This window comes from Quercus suber, unplaced genomic scaffold, assembly GCF_002906115.3.
Source record: "Quercus suber isolate HL8 unplaced genomic scaffold, Cork oak 2.0 scaffold_83, whole genome shotgun sequence".
NCBI classification, from domain to species: domain Eukaryota; kingdom Viridiplantae; phylum Streptophyta; class Magnoliopsida; order Fagales; family Fagaceae; genus Quercus; species Quercus suber.
In genome coordinates this window covers 1,095,015-1,116,269 of record NW_027069548.1, presented here as the reverse complement: position 1 = coordinate 1,116,269, position 21,255 = coordinate 1,095,015, and the positions used below count along the sequence as shown (strand labels likewise).

The 21,255-nt window shown below is 36.4% G+C and overlaps 4 protein-coding genes and 1 pseudogene across 5 annotated transcripts; 2 read left to right on the top strand and 3 right to left on the bottom strand.

Moving 5' to 3' along the window:
• Nucleotides 1–1,419: 1,419 nt before the first annotated feature.
• Nucleotides 1,420–3,814, bottom strand: LOC112034577 (uncharacterized). Of its 2 annotated transcripts, XM_024067391.2 has the most exons (6): nt 3,213–3,814; nt 2,768–2,870; nt 2,588–2,653; nt 2,270–2,425; nt 1,980–2,076; nt 1,423–1,879 (listed from the first exon to the last, which is right to left on the bottom strand). In XM_024067391.2, the coding sequence occupies exons 1-6, from the start codon at nt 3,760–3,762 to the stop codon at nt 1,754–1,756; spliced, it is 1,098 nt and encodes a 365-aa protein (XP_023923159.2). In that variant the 5' UTR covers nt 3,763–3,814; the 3' UTR covers nt 1,423–1,753. The 2 variants fall into 2 exon arrangements, with proteins under 2 accessions (XP_065630039.1, XP_023923159.2); XM_065773967.1 differs by lacking the exon at nt 1,980–2,076 and having other exon boundaries at nt 1,420–1,879.
• A 3,404-nt stretch (nt 3,815–7,218) lies between these two features.
• LOC112034582 (luminal-binding protein 5) lies at nt 7,219–11,077 on the top strand. Its single transcript, XM_024067397.2, has 8 exons — nt 7,219–7,365; nt 8,174–8,441; nt 8,533–8,747; nt 8,853–9,095; nt 9,238–9,717; nt 9,805–9,959; nt 10,129–10,211; nt 10,303–11,077. The coding sequence occupies exons 1-8, from the start codon at nt 7,308–7,310 to the stop codon at nt 10,802–10,804; spliced, it is 2,004 nt and encodes a 667-aa protein (XP_023923165.1). The 5' UTR covers nt 7,219–7,307; the 3' UTR covers nt 10,805–11,077.
• Nucleotides 11,078–11,454: 377 nt separating this feature from the next.
• Nucleotides 11,455–13,029, bottom strand: LOC112034591 (uncharacterized; annotated as a pseudogene).
• Nucleotides 12,924–16,203, top strand: LOC136061506 (uncharacterized). Its single transcript, XM_065773960.1, has 5 exons — nt 12,924–13,321; nt 13,542–13,781; nt 15,033–15,168; nt 15,680–15,872; nt 16,051–16,203. Exons 1-5 carry the CDS (start codon nt 13,126–13,128, stop codon nt 16,201–16,203), a joined length of 918 nt encoding a protein of 305 aa, XP_065630032.1. The 5' UTR covers nt 12,924–13,125.
• Nucleotides 16,204–18,228: 2,025 nt separating this feature from the next.
• Nucleotides 18,229–19,315, bottom strand: LOC136067720 (uncharacterized). Its single transcript, XM_065773940.1, has 4 exons — nt 19,151–19,315; nt 18,910–19,054; nt 18,418–18,666; nt 18,229–18,341 (listed from the first exon to the last, which is right to left on the bottom strand). Exons 1-4 carry the CDS (start codon nt 19,238–19,240, stop codon nt 18,253–18,255), a joined length of 573 nt encoding a protein of 190 aa, XP_065630012.1. The 5' UTR covers nt 19,241–19,315; the 3' UTR covers nt 18,229–18,252.
• Nucleotides 19,316–21,255: the final 1,940 nt, after the last annotated feature.

The window sequence follows — 21,255 nt, the reverse complement described above, 5'->3', positions numbered from 1 at the left end:
GATAATACTTAATAATGAAATATTTAAAGTTACTAGTTTAAATTCTTTCGTTTTTTAAAAAAAATAAAAAAATAAATGTTACAAGAAGTGATGGAGGGGGTTTCAAACTTTGTTCTACTCATAAGGAAGATTAAACAATGCTAATGAACTACAAAGGGTTCTTGACAAATCACAAACGTGTTCAAATTCTCAATTATCTTTACCACTCAAACTTTTCAAGCCTTAAATCTAAGCTTGACAGCAATGTGAATTCATTTTAAAACCAAGGAACTTAAAAAAAAAAATAATAATAAAAATAGAGGAACCCAAAACCTTTTTTTTTTTTTTTTTTTGAATGGAAGATATAGAAAGAGGAACCCAAAACCTTAATCCTAGATAACATGAGAACTACCTTTGTAAATGTTGATAAGCAATGGGACTTTGATATGAGATGAATATAGCATCATTCTTCTTTTTAAATCTTGAAAGTTAATAGCGAACTTAAGGAATGCAAAATTTGGTGATAATGGCCTAAAATTATAATAGTCACTTACAAATCTGTCATTATAAAATTTAATTACTTGATTAATTAAATTTTATTGTTAAAAAGTATTGTTCTTTATTATTTATAGATAGGTAGATAATAAGAGAAGAGAGGCAAAATTCGAACCAAATATGGGACACCACAAAGATTGTACTCTATTTCTTGTATTTCTGTATGAGTGTTATTTCCAATGTAACATAAAATAATAAAGCTTTGCTAATAAAACAAATCTATCTGAAGTGGATGGAATGGATCCATGGACCATGACAATGGTTGTTCACTAATCTAAGCCAACTAGTTCCTTATTTAATAATTAACACTACAGCTGAAAGCCTTCTCGAAAGAGACATACTGTGTACATAAGTCAATCTTCTTCAGGAAAAAATAATGTTTGAAAAGATTATTCTATAGACAAAATGACTAAAGCAATTCTAAGTAACAGTTCTAACAGTGTTGTTTTGCAAGTTATTTTGTTCATATATTTGGAAAGATAAAAGTAACTGGTGTAACTTGTCTAATGCAGTAGTGAATCAAAACCCAAGGAATCTGGGAGATATTACTTGAAGCAATGAACCAATATTAAGGATGTTGATAATGGAGTAAAATACTAAGCCTACTCAAACTGTCTTTTGAGGAAAAATATTTCATTTTGTGATATGCTTAATTACTACTCTACCTGTTAAATTACTGATTGTCTCCAAAATTTAAACTATTGAAATATGGTAAATTTAATCATTTAACCATATATTTCTAATAGTACCATGGTAGTAGCTTTTGTAGAAACCACTTGAATCCACAAAGTGATGACTATATACTTTTACCACAATACTACTAAAAAAAAAAAAAAAAAACCCATACCAGACAACATACTTTTGGTCACATTAAGCACATACCCAATATTCATTGCATTAGATTTCAATCAAACGAGGTTGGATATTTCCTCTATTTGTGACATTTTAGGAAAAAGAAATTTAAAAAAAAAAAAAATTGCAACTCAAGTTAATTTGGACATCCATTGCTGCATCTTTACACATGGACTGAACTTCAATTGCATTCTATACTAGGTTAGATCTACTCAATCATTATAAAGGAAATTTGGGCATGTTTGAAGAGCTAAGGGCTTCTTCATAAATAGAAAACTAAGTCCTTTCTAAGAGAGAAGGAAAATTTTGTTTCATTTTTCATTTTCTTCTGTACTGGTATGTTAAAAAATGTTCTGAGGATCACAGTTTAGAGTTCATCATGGAAATCGTTATCGTAATCTTCTTTGCTTTCATCAAAGACTGTGTCGTAGAAAATATGCTCATGATTGAGCATCTCATCAAGCGATAAGTTCCCATCTTTGTTGTCATCAGCCTGAATGAAATAAAAGGCACAAAGTTAGAAAGTTCAATGTCCTTACATTTAGAAACCAACAAGTAATGCAAAGACTTAACATTATAGAATAGCAACTGACCTCATGAATCAGATAACTAGTATAATATTTTGCATAAGTCAGTTCTCCTGGGTGAAGATAACCTAGTATTGGTTTCAATTCTTCCACTACCAACAATCTGATATTTTTTTGTCAATATGAGATTAGTAAATAACCTAAACAACAACAGCTAGTTTAAACCATCCACCAACAACATTGAACATAAAGATATAATCCTATAGTTTGCAAAAGAACTTAACATTATTCAACGGGAAAATTATCGTGCATAATTTGAAAGAAAAAAGTTGTTCTTAAGTCCAAAGGATGCATACTTGTCCTTGTTCACATCAAGCTCTGCAAACTTCTCTTCTGCTGTGGGTACATCAGCCCCGTGAGATTCAAAATCAGCATAATTCTTATAAATATCATAAGCATGGTCGAGGAATTCTTCAAAATTGAGTTTCCCATCACAATCATTGTCCATCCGCCTATAAAGAAAATCATTGTGTCCAGGCACTAAGCATACAAGAGGTTTTGGACTAACAAGATTAGGGGAAACTAAACTATCATCATTCATATCATATATCAATTGTACATTATTACAATGTAAATGCAAAAGGAAGAAAATATTAGACATGTGGATTACTTACTTTATCTTTTCTCTCAAAAGCCATTTCTGAATTTTCTCATTCCCACTGTCTTCTGGGTGCAAAAAACTGCATGGAAATAAGGCTTTTATTCATCAAATTCCCCAGCATGCACAAATCATTTGTTTATCTTAAGCACATGAATAAGATGAAATGGAGAGCAAAGGAAGTTCGAAATTTTACTCTTTGAACTCATCAAAGCTAAGAGATCCACTTTGATCAATGTCGGCATTATCAAATTGCTCCTTCCACCATCCAGCTTCACCATGCCCCATTCCATTTTTCTCTGTTTTACATTTTTTATATCAAATTCTATCCAATACAATATCTGTTTGCTTATATAGGTTACCAAGAAAACAAGAAAAACAAAAGAAGTTTCTAGCTAATATTACAACAACCATTTTGTTACAATAAAGTAAATTCTTACATTTCTTAACAACTTAATCTTTTATTCCAAACAGTAATTGATCATATTCTAATCCCAAAAATTCCAAATTTTTATTTCACAATTGGTTATGTCTAGGAAGACAAATGGAGCAATTTTTGTATTATTTGCACAATCAGCTTGAGACCACACCTCAAAAAGATAAAGTTTCTGCTTTAAACAAAAAAAAAAAAATATAAATACCTATATCTTCTTTGAAAAACTGAGGTAGATACTCATTGAAAGCTATGGCCCCATCCACGTCCTTGTCGCGCGATGCCATCTCTTTCTGTGTTGTATAATTCAATCTCTGATGTGCTTGATGTTCAAACCAAGCCTCTAGCTCCTTGAAACTAACCACCCCATCAGTTGGTGCTTTGTCTATCAAAGGGAACAAAATGTACAACCTTAAGGTTGTATTTAATTTTCCTTCACTAAAATATTCATATGCATCGTCAACCTCATCCACAAAGGAACTGTTTTCAAAATTGAAGGAAGTACTACTACTACTATTAATGGGGTCTTCTTGTCGCCTATTTTCAGCCAGTCTTTCCAACTTGCTGACTAGAGGGTCGAAATTTGTGATCCGGAATTCGTAGCCTAGGCGGCGATTTAGGCCACGATGATCACGACCGTGTTGTCTGGAGGGAGATAATACCATGATGATGAAGAATGCGGTGGCTATGAGGGCGTAAACCACCGCATTGGCCATTAGAGACAGAGAGAGAACAAAGGGTGAGATATGGGCATGCATAGGAGAAGTTGGTGGTGGGTATATTATTTTGTTGGTTTGGTTTGAAGGAACCACATTGGTGGTGGGAAAAACGGTTATTGACAGTTATTATTGAGGGGTTGCCTAAAATACATAACTGTGTGTACCAATTTAGTAACCTCATCTTTCCTAACTATGTTTTTTACCAAGAGAGAGAGAGAGAGAGTAGCTGAACTGGTTGTGAGTTGTGACCTCCTGCTATTAATGATGGAGAGAAATGACGATGTTTCATTTTAGTTTTATGAGGAGAAATGGTCAACGTGGCACCATCTCATCATATTTTTGGAATAATCCCACAATTGGGAAGGGGAATAGATCATCCATGGTAATAATCTATAGCATTTAAAAAGTGTTACGTCCACAATATTTTTATAACAAATCATAGGTGGTTAGTTGTTATTCGTTTTAATTTGAACCTATCACTGAAATTACTTTTTTACCTCACCAATAACAATCTGTAACAGCTTGCCATATAGAATTTATTGAGAAAATGTTGTGAAAATGTTATAAACATATCATTTTTCGTAACGCTTTGGGATACTTCCACCTCCGATTGTCCCTTTAAATATGACCCAAGTGTTTAGCGTGATGATGAACACCAATCTTTAAATTAAACCTTATTTGCTATTTAGTAGACTACAATGTAGTCTCAATATTTTGTAATGGTCTACAGTTACTAAACAGATTAATTGGGATCATTATATATACTTTTCATAATACGATGCAGGGTTTGTTTGGATACCGCTTATTACTAAAAATTGAAAATTGAAAATATTGTAGCAAAATAATTTTTAAATGTGTGAATAGTGCCGTGAGACCTAGTTTAAACTTAATATTTGCGTTTTTCTGAACTTGCGGGTCCTGTAAACAGTGCACGGGACCCAAAAAAAAGCCAAATGCTCAAACTTTCATTTTTTAGTGCAATCCAAACTCGACCACAATGTGTCACTAGTAGGAGATGATGCTCTAACATCATGTCTATAAAACTATTATTCATAATAAAATGATTAAATTTTACGTTAATTGTCAATCTATCATGACCTATCTCTTTCCCCCAAAGAATAAGGTATAAATTCAAATTATATCAAATCTATTAAAAAATGGGTAAGAAACCTATGTAAAGACATATGTGGAGTCAATGATTTAGTATGGGATTTTGTGCATCATCAGGGTGAAAGAAAACAAAGCAAATCAAAACAAAAGATACGTGATGTTAGATCATTTATGCGAATTGTTAACCCAAATTTCTATAGGAAAAGGCACTTAATTTTGAACTCCATAACCCAATAGCTTTAAGAGGAAAAAAATTGTACTTTTTGTGTCGTATTAACCCAAAATATTTTACTAATGGTATAAAAAATATTCAGTAAAACATTTTATTTTATTTACATAAAAATTTTAATTAATCCATAGACATATTACTAACATTATACTATAGGGTCCGTTTGTTTTGTGCGACTGGCGTTTCAGGGTTTTTATTTTTTGAAACTAGCGCCTATTGCATTGTTCATGGGACATGAATAGTGCAAATAGGCATGTGAACAGTAATTTTAAAAGTGAATAGTAACCAAAAAATAATTTTTTATTATTTTCAGCAAAATAAGCGGTATTTAAACGTACACTAAGAAACTAAACACAGCTCAGGACAATGCTTGCCCACACCAACCCCAGTAAGGTCAATTTCAACAATAGCAATCATATCCTCAGGAGGATTATCCAACACGATAAAACTCTAGTCTTGATCCATTCCCTTCCTCACCAGGTAGTTCGCACATTTGTTGGGTTCTCGATAACAATGCTTTATCCTGATTTGAGGGATTATGGATATCAAATGCCTGCAGTCCTCAATGATAGATGACAGCGAATTACTAGTGTATTGGGAGTCCTATAACATATCCACAACAGACTTCACATTCACCTCAATCTCCACCATAACCAAATTCTGATCAACGCAAAGCATCTATCCATCCCGAATAGCCCACAACTCAGCCATTAAACTCATTGCTATGCCAATCTTTCTGGAAAATCCCACAATCCATCTACTAGTCCAGTCTTGGATAACACCACCTCTACCAGCTAGACCTGAGTTTCCCAAGGATGAACTATTGGTATTTAACTTCTTCCACCCCTGTTCAGGTTTATTCCAATGGACTTGTTTTACCACCGTATGAGGCTTTCCTTTCTTGGGATAGGCGTAAAAGAAATATTCTACAGATTTGCTCATGATATCTTTAGCCGTATGAGGATTCTATGTCTGATTGTTGAAGACAGATTGGTTCTTGTTTATCCAAATAATCCACACAGCAAAGGAGAAAATTATATTCCACTTAAATTGTTTTGTTCATCTACTATAACTTTTTTTTTTTTAATCTTATATATGATAGCCTTTTTGCAATATAACATATATATATATATATATATTTGCTTTGAAAAAAATCTGTTTATATATAATATAGGGTCACGTTAACTAGGACCCTTAGGGCAATTGTTAACAAACTATTTTAAGAAAGTTTTAACACAAATTTTAAGGAAAATAGAAAAATTTGTCAAAAACATTAATTTTTTTTTTCTTTTCCCATAAAACTTTTTCTAAAACGGTTCATTAACAAATGCCCTTAGGTCATCCGTTAACATTTCTCCATAAAATAAGATAAATTTTTATTATTATAATGGATAAAGTTTAGCTACATAATTTGTTGTAACTTCAGGTTACAGCCTTACTTAATATCATCAACATTATTGCATATTTCGAAAATCTAACCATTGGATTGTATATTTTTTACGCTCTTAATACACGTGTTAAATTTTGTGCTAATCGAATATTATTTACTATATAATATATAAGATTATATTTTATGCATAATTTTAAATTATAAAAACTTGAAATTTAAATAATTTATTAATAATATAGCTACTGATTTTAAAATTTTTGCAAGTATAGAGAACATAAGAAGAAAATGTAATCTAGTGGTAGATTTAGATAGTGTAGTCTAAACACTTCTCTAATCTTTCTGGGCATCGTTTTGTTTGGTAAAACAATTAGATTTTTAAAAGTGTAAAGAAAATATAATTTAACGATTAAATTTTTAAAATATATAATAATATTTATTTTATCGAGTAAGGTTGTAATTTTACATTACACCCAAATTTTGTAGCAAAACTTTTGTTATATTATAATTTTATAATAACGTGAGTCTAACCGTGAATGTCACTCTATTTGTCATTGTTGGATTGTTTTTGACCAAAGACCAGGAAGACCTCAAAGACGTGGGAAAATGAATGGCCTAGATCATCCCAACACAAAATACTGAATCTCATTGGCTTGACAACACGAATCTTAAACTTCATTGGTCCACGTCATCACCAATGACGCTTTCTCTGAAATACACAAACTCACACCCGCCCCGACAGTTACGGAAGGTCCCATATAAATAAACTTCGAACTCACGAACACAACAACATAGTCACATACAAATTTTCAAGTAGTTCTACAAGAAAAATTTAAAGGAGGTTGGAGCTTTTACGTGATGGACAGTGCGTTTAGACTACGCGCTTCTCTGATCTTTCTGGGCATCGTTTTGTTTGGTAAGTCTTTGTGTTTTTTCACTTCCTCTTGTACTTTGTTTGAGAGCTTGTTTTTTGGGCAACTGAGAAAGAAAGAAAAAAAAAAATCGTTTTTTGGGTCTTATTTTTCATGATGTTTTATTGAGAACCAAAACCAAAAGCTTAAATTTTGATGGAGAAGAAGACTAACTATTGTTATATTACTATTAAATTTTGAGTCTTTTGTTATGAAAGCATAAATTTTGATAGAGAAGAAGACTAACACTATTGGTATATATGTTTACTATTGGAAATGTTTGTATTGGTTTGAAACTTGTGATACTTTATATGTTGTAGAGAAGAAGATCAACTGTTGTTATATTAATCATATGTTTATTGTGATTTGTTTGAATGCACTTAGAAATTGAAACTGGGTCTTTTTTTCGTTTTATGTGTTTTGAGATGATTAAATATTATAGATCGAGAGTTTTGAGTGGTTGAGCTAAAATGCTACTTAGTTTAGGATAGCATCTATCTTGTTTTCATGGCTGGGGATGCTTTAATTAATTGATTATGATTTGATTTGATTGAGTGTGATGATTTGGTGCCTTACTCTGCACCCTTTAGTTGAAAAGCCATGTTAGGGGCACTAAAAAATTTCACATTTTTCTCGACTTGCTAAGGTGGTAAGTTTTGATTTGAGTAATTTCGCTCTTTATAATGTATTGATCAGTTAGTTGTTGTGAAAAAAATTGTGTTACTAGATTTATACTTTAGTTGAATCATCTAATTAATTTTCTAAAAAGACAGGGGAATGAGATGTAATTAATTCTTATTTTTTTGTTAACAGGGAGTTTATTCGCATTTTCTATTGCGAAAGAGGAGGCAAACAAGTTAGGAACAGTGATTGGGATAGACCTTGGCACAACTTACTCTTGTGTTGGTGTTTATAAGAATGGACATGTTGAAATCATAGCGAATGACCAAGGTAACCGAATCACCCCTTCATGGGTTGCATTCACTGATAGTGAGAGATTGATCGGCGAGGCAGCTAAGAATCAGGGGCCTGTCAATGCCGAGAGGACCATCTTCGATGTCAAAAGACTTGTTGGAAGAAAGTAATGTGTCTTTCACTCTGTCTATCTCTCTTGTAGATAAAATGTGTGTGAGAATAGTGTTCCTCAAGGGTTTATATTGTGCCTTTTGCAGGTTTGATGACAAGGAGGTACAGAAGGACATGAAACTTGTTCCATACAAGATTGTGAACAAGGATGGAAAACCCTACATACAAGTAAAGATCAAGGATGGGGAGACTAAAGTTTTTAGTCCTGAGGAGATAAGTGCTATGGTTCTAACAAAGATGAAGGAGACAGCTGAGGCATTCCTTGGGAAGAAAATTAAGGATGCTGTTGTGACAGTTCCTGGTAAAGTGAAATTTCTTGTTTTGGATTTAAATTCCAAGTTGATCTAGGAAGCAAACTATGATTAATATATGATTGACTAATATACTCAGTTCATGAACCCTACAGCTTACTTCAATGATGCTCAAAGGCAGGCTACCAAGGATGCTGGTGTTATTGCTGGACTGAACGTTGCAAGAATTATAAATGAACCAACTGCGGCAGCCATTGCCTATGGTTTGGACAAGAAGGGTGGTGAGAAGAACATCCTTGTCTTTGACCTTGGAGGTGGAACATTTGATGTTAGTATTTTGACAATTGACAACGGTGTTTTTGAGGTTCTTGCCACAAATGGAGACACTCATTTGGGAGGTAACTTCCCTGCATGCTTAATGTTATGTTACTTGTGCCTTTTGCTCTCTATTAGAAGAATGGTGGATTCTGTGATCTGGGTAGAGAACAATTTAATTTGGGAAAGGATAAGAAGTTTAACACACATTCATTTCTCTTATAGGTGAGGACTTTGATCACAGAGTTATGGATTATTTCATCAAACTGATTAAGAAGAAGCACAGCAAGGATATCAGCAAGGACAATAGAGCTCTTGGGAAGCTGAGGAGAGAAGCTGAGCGTGCCAAAAGAGCCTTGAGCAGCCAGCACCAGGTTCGTGTGGAGATTGAATCCCTCTTTGATGGTGTGGATTTCTCTGAACCACTTACCAGAGCTCGATTTGAAGAGTTGAACAACGATTTATTCAGAAAGACCATGGGACCTGTTAAGAAGGCCATGGATGATGCTGGATTGGAGAAGCGCCAGATTGATGAAATTGTACTTGTTGGTGGAAGCACCAGGATTCCAAAGGTTCAGCAACTTCTTAAGGACTTTTTTGATGGTAAAGAGCCCAACAAGGGTGTGAACCCAGATGAGGCTGTTGCTTATGGTGCTGCTGTACAAGGAGGCATTTTGAGTGGAGAGGGTGGTGATGAAACCAAAGGTACTTTTCCCTTGCAATTACGAGTCATGAATATTTTAGGAATATGGCTGGTCCACTGACTTCTATTATCTGTTAAATTGTATTCAGATATCCTTCTCTTGGATGTGGCCCCACTTACCCTTGGTATCGAAACTGTTGGTGGAGTGATGACAAAATTGATTCCTAGGAACACTGTTATTCCAAGCAAGAAATCCCAAGTCTTCACAACTTACCAGGATCAGCAGACAACTGTCACTATCCAGGTACATAATATTTTTGCATTAGTGTTTACTGTTTAGTTAGCATAATGAACGGGAAGAAATCATATCTCCATACTAATCTTGAAAGTCAGTGTGCAAACTGGCTTTTATGTGTAAGTTTGATTAATTCCTTTTGCATCTGTTCTGATGCCAAGTTGGTTCTCTCCAACAGGTTTTTGAAGGAGAAAGGAGTCTCACAAAAGACTGCAGACTGCTTGGGAATTTTGATTTGACTGGAATTGCTCCAGCTCCAAGGTTGTTTTCCCATGCCCCTTTTAAATCTGCTTCCATTCTATCAAAGTTTGTGTGCTTTAACTTACTAGAATTGGCTTGTTTCTTTGAGCAGAGGAACACCTCAGATTGAAGTCACATTTGAGGTTGATGCCAATGGTATTTTAAACGTGAAAGCTGAAGATAAGGCCTCAGGGAAATCAGAGAAGATCACAATCACCAATGACAAGGGTCGGCTGAGTCAAGAGGAGATTGATCGGATGGTGCAGGAGGCCGAGGAGTTTGCCGAGGAAGACAAGAAGGTCAAGGAGAAGATTGATGCCCGAAACAGCTTGGAAACCTATATCTACAACATGAAGAACCAGATCAATGACAAGGACAAACTCGCGGACAAGTTAGAGTCTGATGAGAAGGAGAAGATTGACGCAGCAGTTAAAGAGGCACTTGAGTGGTTGGATGACAATCAGAGTGCTGAGAAAGAGGATTATGAGGAGAAGCTGAAAGAGGTAGAGGCTGTTTGCAATCCAATTATAACTGCCGTCTATCAGCGGTCTGGTGGAGCCCCTGGCAGTGAATCAGATGGAGGAGAAGATGATGATTCGCATGATGAACTCTAAATCTTTTAAGCAATTCAAAGAGATTTGAGGAATAGGATAAACAAGGTGGTATAATTTTATTTGGTTTTTTGTTTAGTAGGGTGGAAGGAAACACACTGTGGGGTTTAACTCCCTTGTGCTTCCTTTCCTTCAGTTCAATTTTGAGAAGGTGATTTGTATAGAGTGATCCTATATTAGAAGCATAGGATTTTTACATCCCTTATTGGGGAAAATAACTCACGTAAAAGTTGTTTGTCAGCAATTGAAGTACAGGCAGGTGATTTCTATGTTTCACTTTTTTTTGTAGTGTTAATTTCAACAAGTCAGGTTGCCTTGCACTGGTAGGAAGGGAATACTTCAATTATGTATTGCTAGAAAAATATATATGGTGGGAATCATAAAATCATCCTCTTCTTCAGGGAGTGCCTATTTCCAATTAGCAAAGGTGATCTTGGAGGTAGGGTTCATCTGCACACATAGGACTGGGATTCATTTTTCCTGAGAGAATCAAACTCGTCCATTTAATATTGGATCTGATAAATGATTGACAGGAGATAATTTTACCACAACAAACTCTAAGATACAAAACATCAATCAGTCACTCACAAGATTGTGAAGAAACGACATTGGGCATTAGAATCCTAATTCGACCAAAGCACTCTTGCCTTCCTTTTGCATGAAATCATTTCCCCCATTAACAATACCTTCAAAATCCCCATCCTCAGTCTCCTCATAGGTCTCGTCCTCAAAATCACATACATTATTCCTCAACTTAGGATTGTACGTCAAAATTCCATTCTCTTCAATGATTGTGAAGAATCAACTACTACCCCACTAACAATACCTTCAAAATCCCCATCCTCGGTCTCCTTAACAATTTCATCATCAAAATCATAAACCTTTTTCTCCACCTCAGGGTTTTATGTCCACTCCATTCTCTTCAAAACATCACGGTCCTTCCATTTCCCAACAATTCTGCCTCCTTCCTAGCCTTCCCCATCAAAACTTCTCTCCATGAAAACCTGCATCCGCAATCCTCTTCGAAGCCCCATCATTCATATCCCCCACAACAACTGTCTTCAAACACCTTAACTTTGCCTCCTTCAAAACATCCACAAAATCCAATGATGAATCATCCGATACAAGCTTCATACATTCAACTCTCCTCCTATCCATGACATCCACCATATGATTCTTCAATCAAAATTTGCCGCTTATGGTTTGTCCAACACAATTTCAACCTAAAACCCCGCTGCTTCAACTCATCTGCCAAACCATACCCTAACTTGGGAGTCATGATATCCCTTGCAGCATTCTTATACTTCTCCATCTTCATGGATTACTCAGCCACCAACTTCACCCTCCTCTTCCCCCTTGCCGACTCTATCTGATTCAACCTTTTAACCAGCTCATGCTCATGAATTTGCTCAAAATGATTCAGAAATTTCTCATTTGTATAAAAATTCCTCCTGCAAACCCGAAAAAGATATTGCCTGTCTTAATCATTCCCTTATTCTCCAACTGATTCAACACTTCCTCTCTTTAGTTTGCTCCCTAACAACTTGTGGGACATACCTAAATGCATGGCTATTTGCATAAGCCACTGTGTATTTAACAACCCCAAAAGATGCCGCCTCAGCCTTTAGCTTGACTGCAACCTCAAAGCATCCACACCAGTGGATGCAAAATTTTCCTTCTATTTTACGATACAAACCTACTTTTTCAGTTTTCTATTTTACACGATCAATTTGCAAAAAACACCCGCGTCAGATTATCTATGACATATCCTCTATTATTTAAATAATATTTTCTCACATTTTTTTTTAATATTATTTCACTTACCCACGGCCCCACCACTTTACCCCACACACACTCCACCTGAACACTCTCTCTTTCTTTTTCTTTTTCTCCTTCTTCCTTATTCTCCTTTCTTCCTCTGCGTTTTTTCTTTTTCAGCATCTTCTTCTTCTTTTTCTTTTGCTATTCTTTCTTTCTTCTTATTCTTTTTCATTTCTAAAAAAAAAATTATTTCTCTTTCTCCGCCCATCTCTCTCCATCAAACTGGTGCTCTCCTCAAATCTTAAAAAAAAAAAGAAAAAAAAAGAAAAAAAAAAAAGACACTCTCTACCAAGCCTAAAAAAAAAAAAAAAAAAAAACTCTCTCCCTCTTTCATATACAGCATATAGAATTTCATTTTCACTCTCTGTCCAAGCCAACCGATCCAAACTCTCTGTAAATAATGCCATAAACGCCTTCCGAGTCGGAGATCAGAGACTGGAACAGAGTGCGAGCGGAGTTGAAAATTCAAAGGAATTGATTTTGGTTACAGTGACTGTCTTTGAATGGGGGCCGTGCCGTCAACGCCTCGCGGCAGCGATAGCAGAGAGCGTCCGCCAGACACGGCGGAGTACCTCATCGGAACCTTCGTCGCCGAGAAATCCTTCCCTATCTCCTCCGATTTCTGGAATAAACTCCTCCAGCTCCCTCTCAATCTTCACTGGCCCTCTCACCGTGTTAACCACGCTTGCCAACTCTTCGGTCTGTCTCCTTTCTTCTCTTCAATTTTGCTTTCATAGCGTTTACATATTCCTCAACTGTTCTTTACTCTCCCTGTTACCTAAGAATTTCACGCCTAATGTGTTAGCTATACATTACATTGTGTATTTGTGTGTTGTGGATCTATGAATTAACGGAATTCACTGATTTATGTGCTATTTTGATTTGTGCGTATGTGTGTGTTTTTTGGTAATCTGTGCAGCACAAAACAATTCATGCACAAGGCATCTTGCAAAGATTTTGATCCACCTCTCCTGGTGTTTACAAGAGTGTGTATCGACTTCTGATGCTTCCAATGATGCATATGACAAGGCTGTGAATGCTGTCTACATCTCCTCGGTTTTCTTAAAATACTTGATCGAAAATGCGAAAGACGACAACCTTGAGGAATTGTATTTGTCTCTAGATGAAAACGAACCTATACCAAAGGATTTTGTCCTAGGTAATTGTTTTGTAATTCGCTCTTATCCTTTATTTATTAGTTAGTATGTAATTGCTAGCGTTAACAGTGACCTTGAGCTCAACTGGTACCTCCTCCCTTATAAGAATTGGCTTATGAGAATTCAGCGAGGGGGAGTATTGTTCTTTTGATCCTAGTTGGTTGGTAGTTAAGTTGTTTGTATATTAATATATATTGCCAATTCCCAACTCTTCACTGGCATGATGATATTGTACACTTTGTTCACAAAGACCTCACAGTTTTGTTTAGGGAGAAGGCCTCGTGCCAATTAGAGTTCAAGGCCCCTCCATATAAGGCTTAGGACCTCCCCCTTCCTAGGCAATGTGGTCAAGATTTGGCTTTCCCTCACCTCACCCCACTTAAGAGGTCTTTTGGCCTTTTGGGTCCCCACGATCTACCCCCTTAAAAGGCAAAACGTCTCTGTGTGGGACCTATCCACCATTCCGTCTCGAAGGTGTCCGCTCTGATACCATAGTCACCCCAACTCTTCATTGGCATAATATTGTCCGCTTTGGTCACAAAGACTTCAGCTTTGTTTCTCCCTTGAGGCTTGGTGTCACAAGGGGGAAACAAAACCGTGAGGTCATTGTGAACAAAGTGGACAATATCATGCCTATGTAGAGTTGGGGTGTGACATATATAATTATATATCCTTATCCATTTTGGTGGCACTATTAATGAGAGAGAGAGATAGAACTTTTCGTTCTCAATTTCAGTGTGCTGTGGCCTAAAGAATAGCCTTCCCAAGAAGAATAGTTGGCCGTGTTACATCATAGTGTTTTCTTTTTGAATCTCATTTGTTTTTCTTTTTTGAGGTTTTGAAATGTCATTGGGGGATTTTTAGCGAGCCGGAGTGGCAAATTGTTGAAAAAAAAAAGCTGCTTTTCTATTCCTTTCCTCTGGGTTTGATGGCTATAATTTTCAGCCCTTGACAAAGAAGCAAAAATGGACCTCAAGTCTAATGAATGTTTGAAGGAAATTTTGGACTGTGACGACCTTACTACATGATAGATCTTGGTTTACTTGAACATATCCTGTCATTTGGGTTGGTGCTTTCCTAGCTTTTTTGGTGATTGGCACATGTCTTCTGGATAGGCTTTGTTTTATCATTTATGTTCTTTAGTGTTTTGGTTTGAGCCTTATCTATGTAGTTTAGCTGCTTTTTTGATGGCTGTGTTTTTAGCTCTCAGTAAAAAGCGTTATCAGCCTCACATTAGTGTTTTTTATATGCAGATGAAAACATTGAGAATCTGGTTATGCATAGTATGCTTAGCTTTATCAGCTCAGTGGATGTGAGGTACATGTTAGCCCCATTTTGGAGAAGATGGAGAAGAAGCTGGCTGGTTGGAAACGTCTATATTTGTCTAAGGTTGGTAGGATTACTCTCTTGAAGAGTACCCTCTCTAGTCTTCCCACATACTATCTATCCTTATTTACCATCCTTGTAGCTGTGGCTGACAGATTGGAGGTATTCAGAGGAAATTCTTGTGGGGATCTTCGGAGGAGTGTTTTAAACATTCTTTGGTGGCTTGGGAGAAGGTGTGAACTCTGAGATGGGTGGTTTGGAGGTTAGGAAGTTAGGTCACTTTAACCAAGCTCTACTAGGGAAATGGTTATGGAGGTTTGGCCAAGAAGGAACTAGTCTTTGGCGGAGGGTTATTGCCACCAAATATGGCGAGGATCAAGGGGGTGGAATACTAAAGATTGTAGAAGGGCACACGGGTGCGGCCTTTGGCGTGGTATTAATGTCGGTTGGGCGAGGTTCTCCAAACACTTAGTTTTTGTGGTGGGTGATGGTTCCCGTATTCGTTTTTGGCATGATAGGTGGGTTGGGGATTTCACTCTTAAAATGCCTATCCTCAGTTATTTGCGTGTTCTAGTGACAAGGAAGCCTATATTTCTGATTTGTTGGAGCATCAAGAGGATGGGAGTAGTAGATGTTGGAATGTGAGATTTTATAGGAATTTTCATGAGAGGGAATTTGAGGCTGCCTTCTCCTTCCTAGAACTCATTCATCTCGGATCCCACGAGGTTTTGGGTGGGATAGACCTCATTGGTGTCTTAATAGGAATGGTAAGTTTGATACTCGGTCCTTTTATCATAAGATCAGGGGTACAGATACTGCCTACTTCCCTTGGAAGGGGATTTGGAAAGTCAAGGTGCCTAAGAGGGTGGCTTTCTTCTTGTGGACTGCAGCACATGGCCGGATCCTTACCTTGGATAATATCCGGGGCCTCCCTTTGGTGAATAGGTGCTGTATGTGCTGCTGTTCAGCGGAATCTGTGGACCATCTTCTCATTCATTGTCCGGTAGCTTATGCTTTGTGGGTGCAAATGTTACAAGCTTTTGGGATTCAATGGGTTATGCCAGGTTTTGTGGTGAGTTTGGTGTCTTGTTGGAGTAATTGGTTGGGAAAATATGCTTCCGATGTATGGAATATGGTTCCTGGTTGTTTGATGTGGGTTGTTTGGTTGGAAAGAAACCGGCGCTCTTTTGAGAGTTTGGAGAGAACGCTTGATCAGTTACAAGCGATCAGCCGAAATACTCTTTTTGAATGGGCTAAGTGTTGGGGTTTTTCAAACTGTTCTTCTACTTTGGAGTTCTTTTCTACCCTTAGTAGTGCCTCTTAAGTTGCTTCTCTTATTCTGTTTTTAGTTGTTTTTGTTTGCTGTTTTTTGTGTTCACCATCATGAACGCCTGTAATGGCTGTTTGCGTTCTTCTTGTTGAATAAAAGTCTTATTACTTATCAAAAAAAAAGATGTCTATGGATGGGCCTGTTTTCTGCCATACTATACTTCCTCTTAGCATTACAAAGCATTTATTTATTTTTCATAAATTATATTAATTATTCCTTGATAACAGTTTCTTTCACCTAGAGACACCATTTGTTGGAAGAATAAATTATTGATAACAGTGTCAAGGGCATTTCTTTCTTTCTTTTGGCTGAGATAAATGTTTCTTGTTTTATTTCCAGGAAAATGGATGCCATTCATGCCTTTGCTAGGGAAGGAGAAGTGGATAATTTGCTTAAGTGTATTGAAGGTGGTGTCTCAATAAATCTGAAAGGTTTGGTTCTTTTTAGCTGTCCCCATTTTTAACTTCGTAAAATTTTCAATTATGTAAAACATCATTGTTGGATTTAGAATAGATGTTGAGATCCTATAGGTGTTTCTGCAATGTCTTTATGATGCAGTCATGGAATATGAATTTGTTATTATTTTGCAAATTTGTCTATTTGAGATTTATTTTATGGGGGCCCATGTGTGGAATCCAATTAAAGTAAAATTGATTTGGTTATAAAGGTCTAGTCCCTTTCTATTTTCTTTTTCTCTTTCTTGGGATACTGTTCATACAACCTTGAACACTATAAATGTCTCTTTTCCTTCTTTCTTATAAGTTATAACCCTAAGTCAAGAGCTTCCTCTTTTTACATCAAAACCCTAAATCCAACACAACTACATGCAGAAAAATTGGGGATTTTCCTTATGTCACTTAAAAATATTTGGGGTGATTAAAACAGCCCAGGGTGCTTGTTAACAGCTCAGACTCAGCTCTTCAGAAGTGTGTTTCACCCATTTAAGGAGCCAAGGGCAAGCTTATTTTATGAGCTTGAGCCTAGATTGCTTAAGAACAAAGCTAGGGCAAAGTTAGGTTTGGTTCTCTTAGGCTTGTGCACAATTAAGGTAGGCATAATTGATAAGTGAAACTGGCTGATAAAGTAACCTTTCTAGTAACTTGTAATAATGTTTCTGGATTAGTGATGGCAGGAGTCTTGGATGTTCACAAATTTTCATTTTAGATTGGACTGACTGGCAAGCTGATACAGCTTGAGAACAGACCCAAGTTCACTGAAGCATTACTTAACCAAATCTAGAAAACATTAGCTTATTTTGGATCAGCATCGATCTTGACATAAATTCGAATAAGCTGATTTGAACTGTCCAATACTCAACTCCGTTTCCAATATATGGATTGGTTTTTTTTAAGTATGGCATAATTTTTTCTTGTAGGAGTACANATGATTACTAAAACAAAGAAGAATGCTTAATTACATTGCTAATTGCTAAGCATAAAAGACAAATCAAATAGATTGGCAGACATATTGCACAGGGTAAAATATAATTAAAAATTCATTTAGTAATCGGTACTAATAAAGAAAACAAAGGAAATTGATCTAATTTAGTCAAATATACTCAGCTGATCAGCCTAAATGATAGGTGCATCACAGTACACTACATTCAAATGTAAGAATATGCCCTTTTTATCATACTGCATGCTATATCATCTAAATCTTAACATATAGAAACAAGTGAAACTTATATAGCAAAGCTTGCATCCAATTTCAACCCAAAAATAAATCCTAGAGAGTAGAATCAATGTGCCCTCACATGATCAAATAACTTAAGTAAAAGTGTAAACTTTAAATACTGATACAAAACAAAAAATTCATACTCACATGCCAAGAGTATCGAACAGAGCAGCAAAAGGTAACCTCACAAGCGGACCACTATGTGCATTCCCCTCAACATCTATACGGTCAACTGCAAGCAGGGCACTGATTTACCAACGCCAACCTTGGCATTCAAAAAATATTAATAATGAGAGGTAGCATCTTACATTCAAAATCTGTTGCATTTTGCAAGGCCTTGCAGTAAGGGTTGTCAGAAAAATATGTATTTTCTTTCAGAAGAGAATCAGAAGTAGCATTATCAATACTTCTATCTGTCATGGACTCATTGTTCACAACACATTTATGAAAATGAATGAGAACAAGAAGCACAAGGAGACTGCAGTCTGACAGTGGACTTCTTGAGCCTCCACCACTTGAACTGACCAAATAACTGAATGGCAACAAGACAATATTTGCTGCAGGGAAAAAGAATACAACATCCACAGAAGCTTCAGTAAATTATGTAAGTTGAGCATTGTCAAAAAGCTATCTTGCACTTCTGAAAAGAGCTTAATAACATTCTAAAGAAGCATAAGATGTAAATCATTAGGACAATTGATGGATGGCAAAGCATAAGATACTGCAATTTCGTCTATTACCAATAACACACCCAGTAAAAGCACATAGGAGCAAAATAGACAGAATACAAGCTGACATACCAGCTGCAGAACCAACTCTTTGCAGAACACTAGGTTGACTTCCTTCAGAAAATATGGAATAAGATGCACTTCCTAAGGGGACACCAGGTCGTGTGATGTAATTGAGCAGCAGTTTCCGCACAACCAAACTAACCAAAGAGGTTTCCTGAAAATTGCAGTGGCAATCTAAGACACTAAAAACAAATTTAAAAGATCTGAAGATTTGAAGTGAACTCATAAAGCCAAAGTTTAATCTTGCAACCTGAACCATTGCTGCGTCAATGAATGGGTTCACATCTTTTGGTCCTGGAGATGGCCCACAAAGAAGCTGAGTCGACATTGCAATCAGCATGAAATTAAGCAGCTCCAAATGTAGGAGGTAAGTCTTGGGACTTGCGAAAAAATAATCAAATAATCAGGGTAACAAATAATATATTATCTTTTTTGGGATAGGTAAGAAAAAATATTATTGAAGATGGAATAGCAGGAAAAATACACAGGGTTCACGAGAGTGAACAAAGAGTAAAAAAAAGCAAAAAGTAACAAAGAATATATTATCAACAATCACAAACCAGAAGAGAGGCTTCCAAATGGATGCAGTCTTGTACGGGGTGCCCAAAGGCATGCCCAAATATTTCATGGGCAGGCTACCCACCCTACAACTGAGAATATTAGCCAAAGCATCAATATTACCAACCTCCCCCACCGGGACAATCTCACTCTTCCCCACATTTACCTTTAATCCAGTAAAGGCTTGGAAGCAAGACAAAGCCAGTCTAATAGCCAACAACTGATCTCTAGAAGCATCACAGAACAGAATAGTATCGTCTGCAAATAGCAGATGAGATATGCGAACCCCGATAGAGTTCACTGGTCCCACATGAAAACCATGAAGCAGCCCACTATCCTCGGTTTTCTTAAGGATCCGAGATAAAACTTCCATAACCAAGAGGAAAAGAAGAGGGGACAGCGGATCTCCTTGTCTCAACCCACGAGAGCTTCCAAAAAAGCCTGCCGGGGAACCATTCACAAGAACTGAGAAGCGAACAGTAGAAATGCAAGCCTTAATCATGCACCATACATTAGGATTTTAAACCTAGCTAGCATAAAACTATTTTATTTTTCTCTCATAAGCAAGAGAGCAACCTCTTCAAACCTTTATTAGTTCCTCAACAAGAACAAAATTTGTTTCTATTGGTAAGTTACACAATTTTTAAATCCATGACCTCACTCACCACCCATTCTAATGGGACTAGGAATTGTCATTTAAGCCAAAGTTGATTGTTGCTAACCAAGAACAAAATGAAAGTGCAGATAGAAATGATTCATGATAGTTTTTGTTTTTTCTTTGAAGGACATGATTCATGATAGTTATGCTAAATCACTGATTCCCAGGTCAAGACAAACAGAAAAGTTTTGACTTATAACAGTCAGACAAAGCCTCTTCCATGGGTCCCAAAAAATACAATATCCTAACCTGCAATGACCTCCAAAGAAAAGTTAGCAATCATAAAACCATTAAGTAAAATTGACAACAGGAAGTTAGTGATGAGATCTCACTAAGAATCCATCAAAAAAATTATTAAAGGCCCTCTCTCCACACTATAGAGTTACAACTTACAACCAGACAAGTCATAGACCACCATCCAGTAATCAGCCATCCAGTAATCAGGTCAGATACCAGGAATGGAAAACCCAACTCATTCCGAAAGGGACATTATGTTTTGGAAAGTTAATAGGAAATTGTTAAAATCGTTCTGCATCCAATTACATTCAAATATGCACCTGGTAGGTGGTGGTTGTTATTTATAAATGCACCCAGTGGTCCGGTATTGGTAAGTTACACCTGTGAATGGGTTTTGAAACCACAACCACAGCCTCCACTCTTTCTTATAAGAAAGAAGTGTCATTTAAGCTAGAGCACATAGGCCAAAGTGTCTATTAAAAATATTTGATCTCCTCATCTAATAATCAGTCAACCATATATAATTTGTTGCAACAGGTCATGCAATAAGGTGTACAGAAAATCTAAACATGACTGTTGACCTGGATTCTTGTCAACCTTCAAATCATAGTAACTAAAAAAAGACCACTGACAAGTGAGAAAGAGCCCTAATAATTACTCTTCCAAGAAATTAGTCATCCCTGTTATGTATAGAGCTAACTGCAGCCCCCAGTCATGGAAAGCTCTCAACACCACCTATATTTATCTTGACTAGCTGTTATCCTCTTGAGTATTGTGCATGGGCATGCATGCAGCTGCAGATGGGATTGTTAAATTCAGAATATAAGCAGCCTCCAACTAAGCATGATCAAAGCCAAGCAAAAGACATACATGCTCACACTCTACATGTTTTTTTTTTCTTC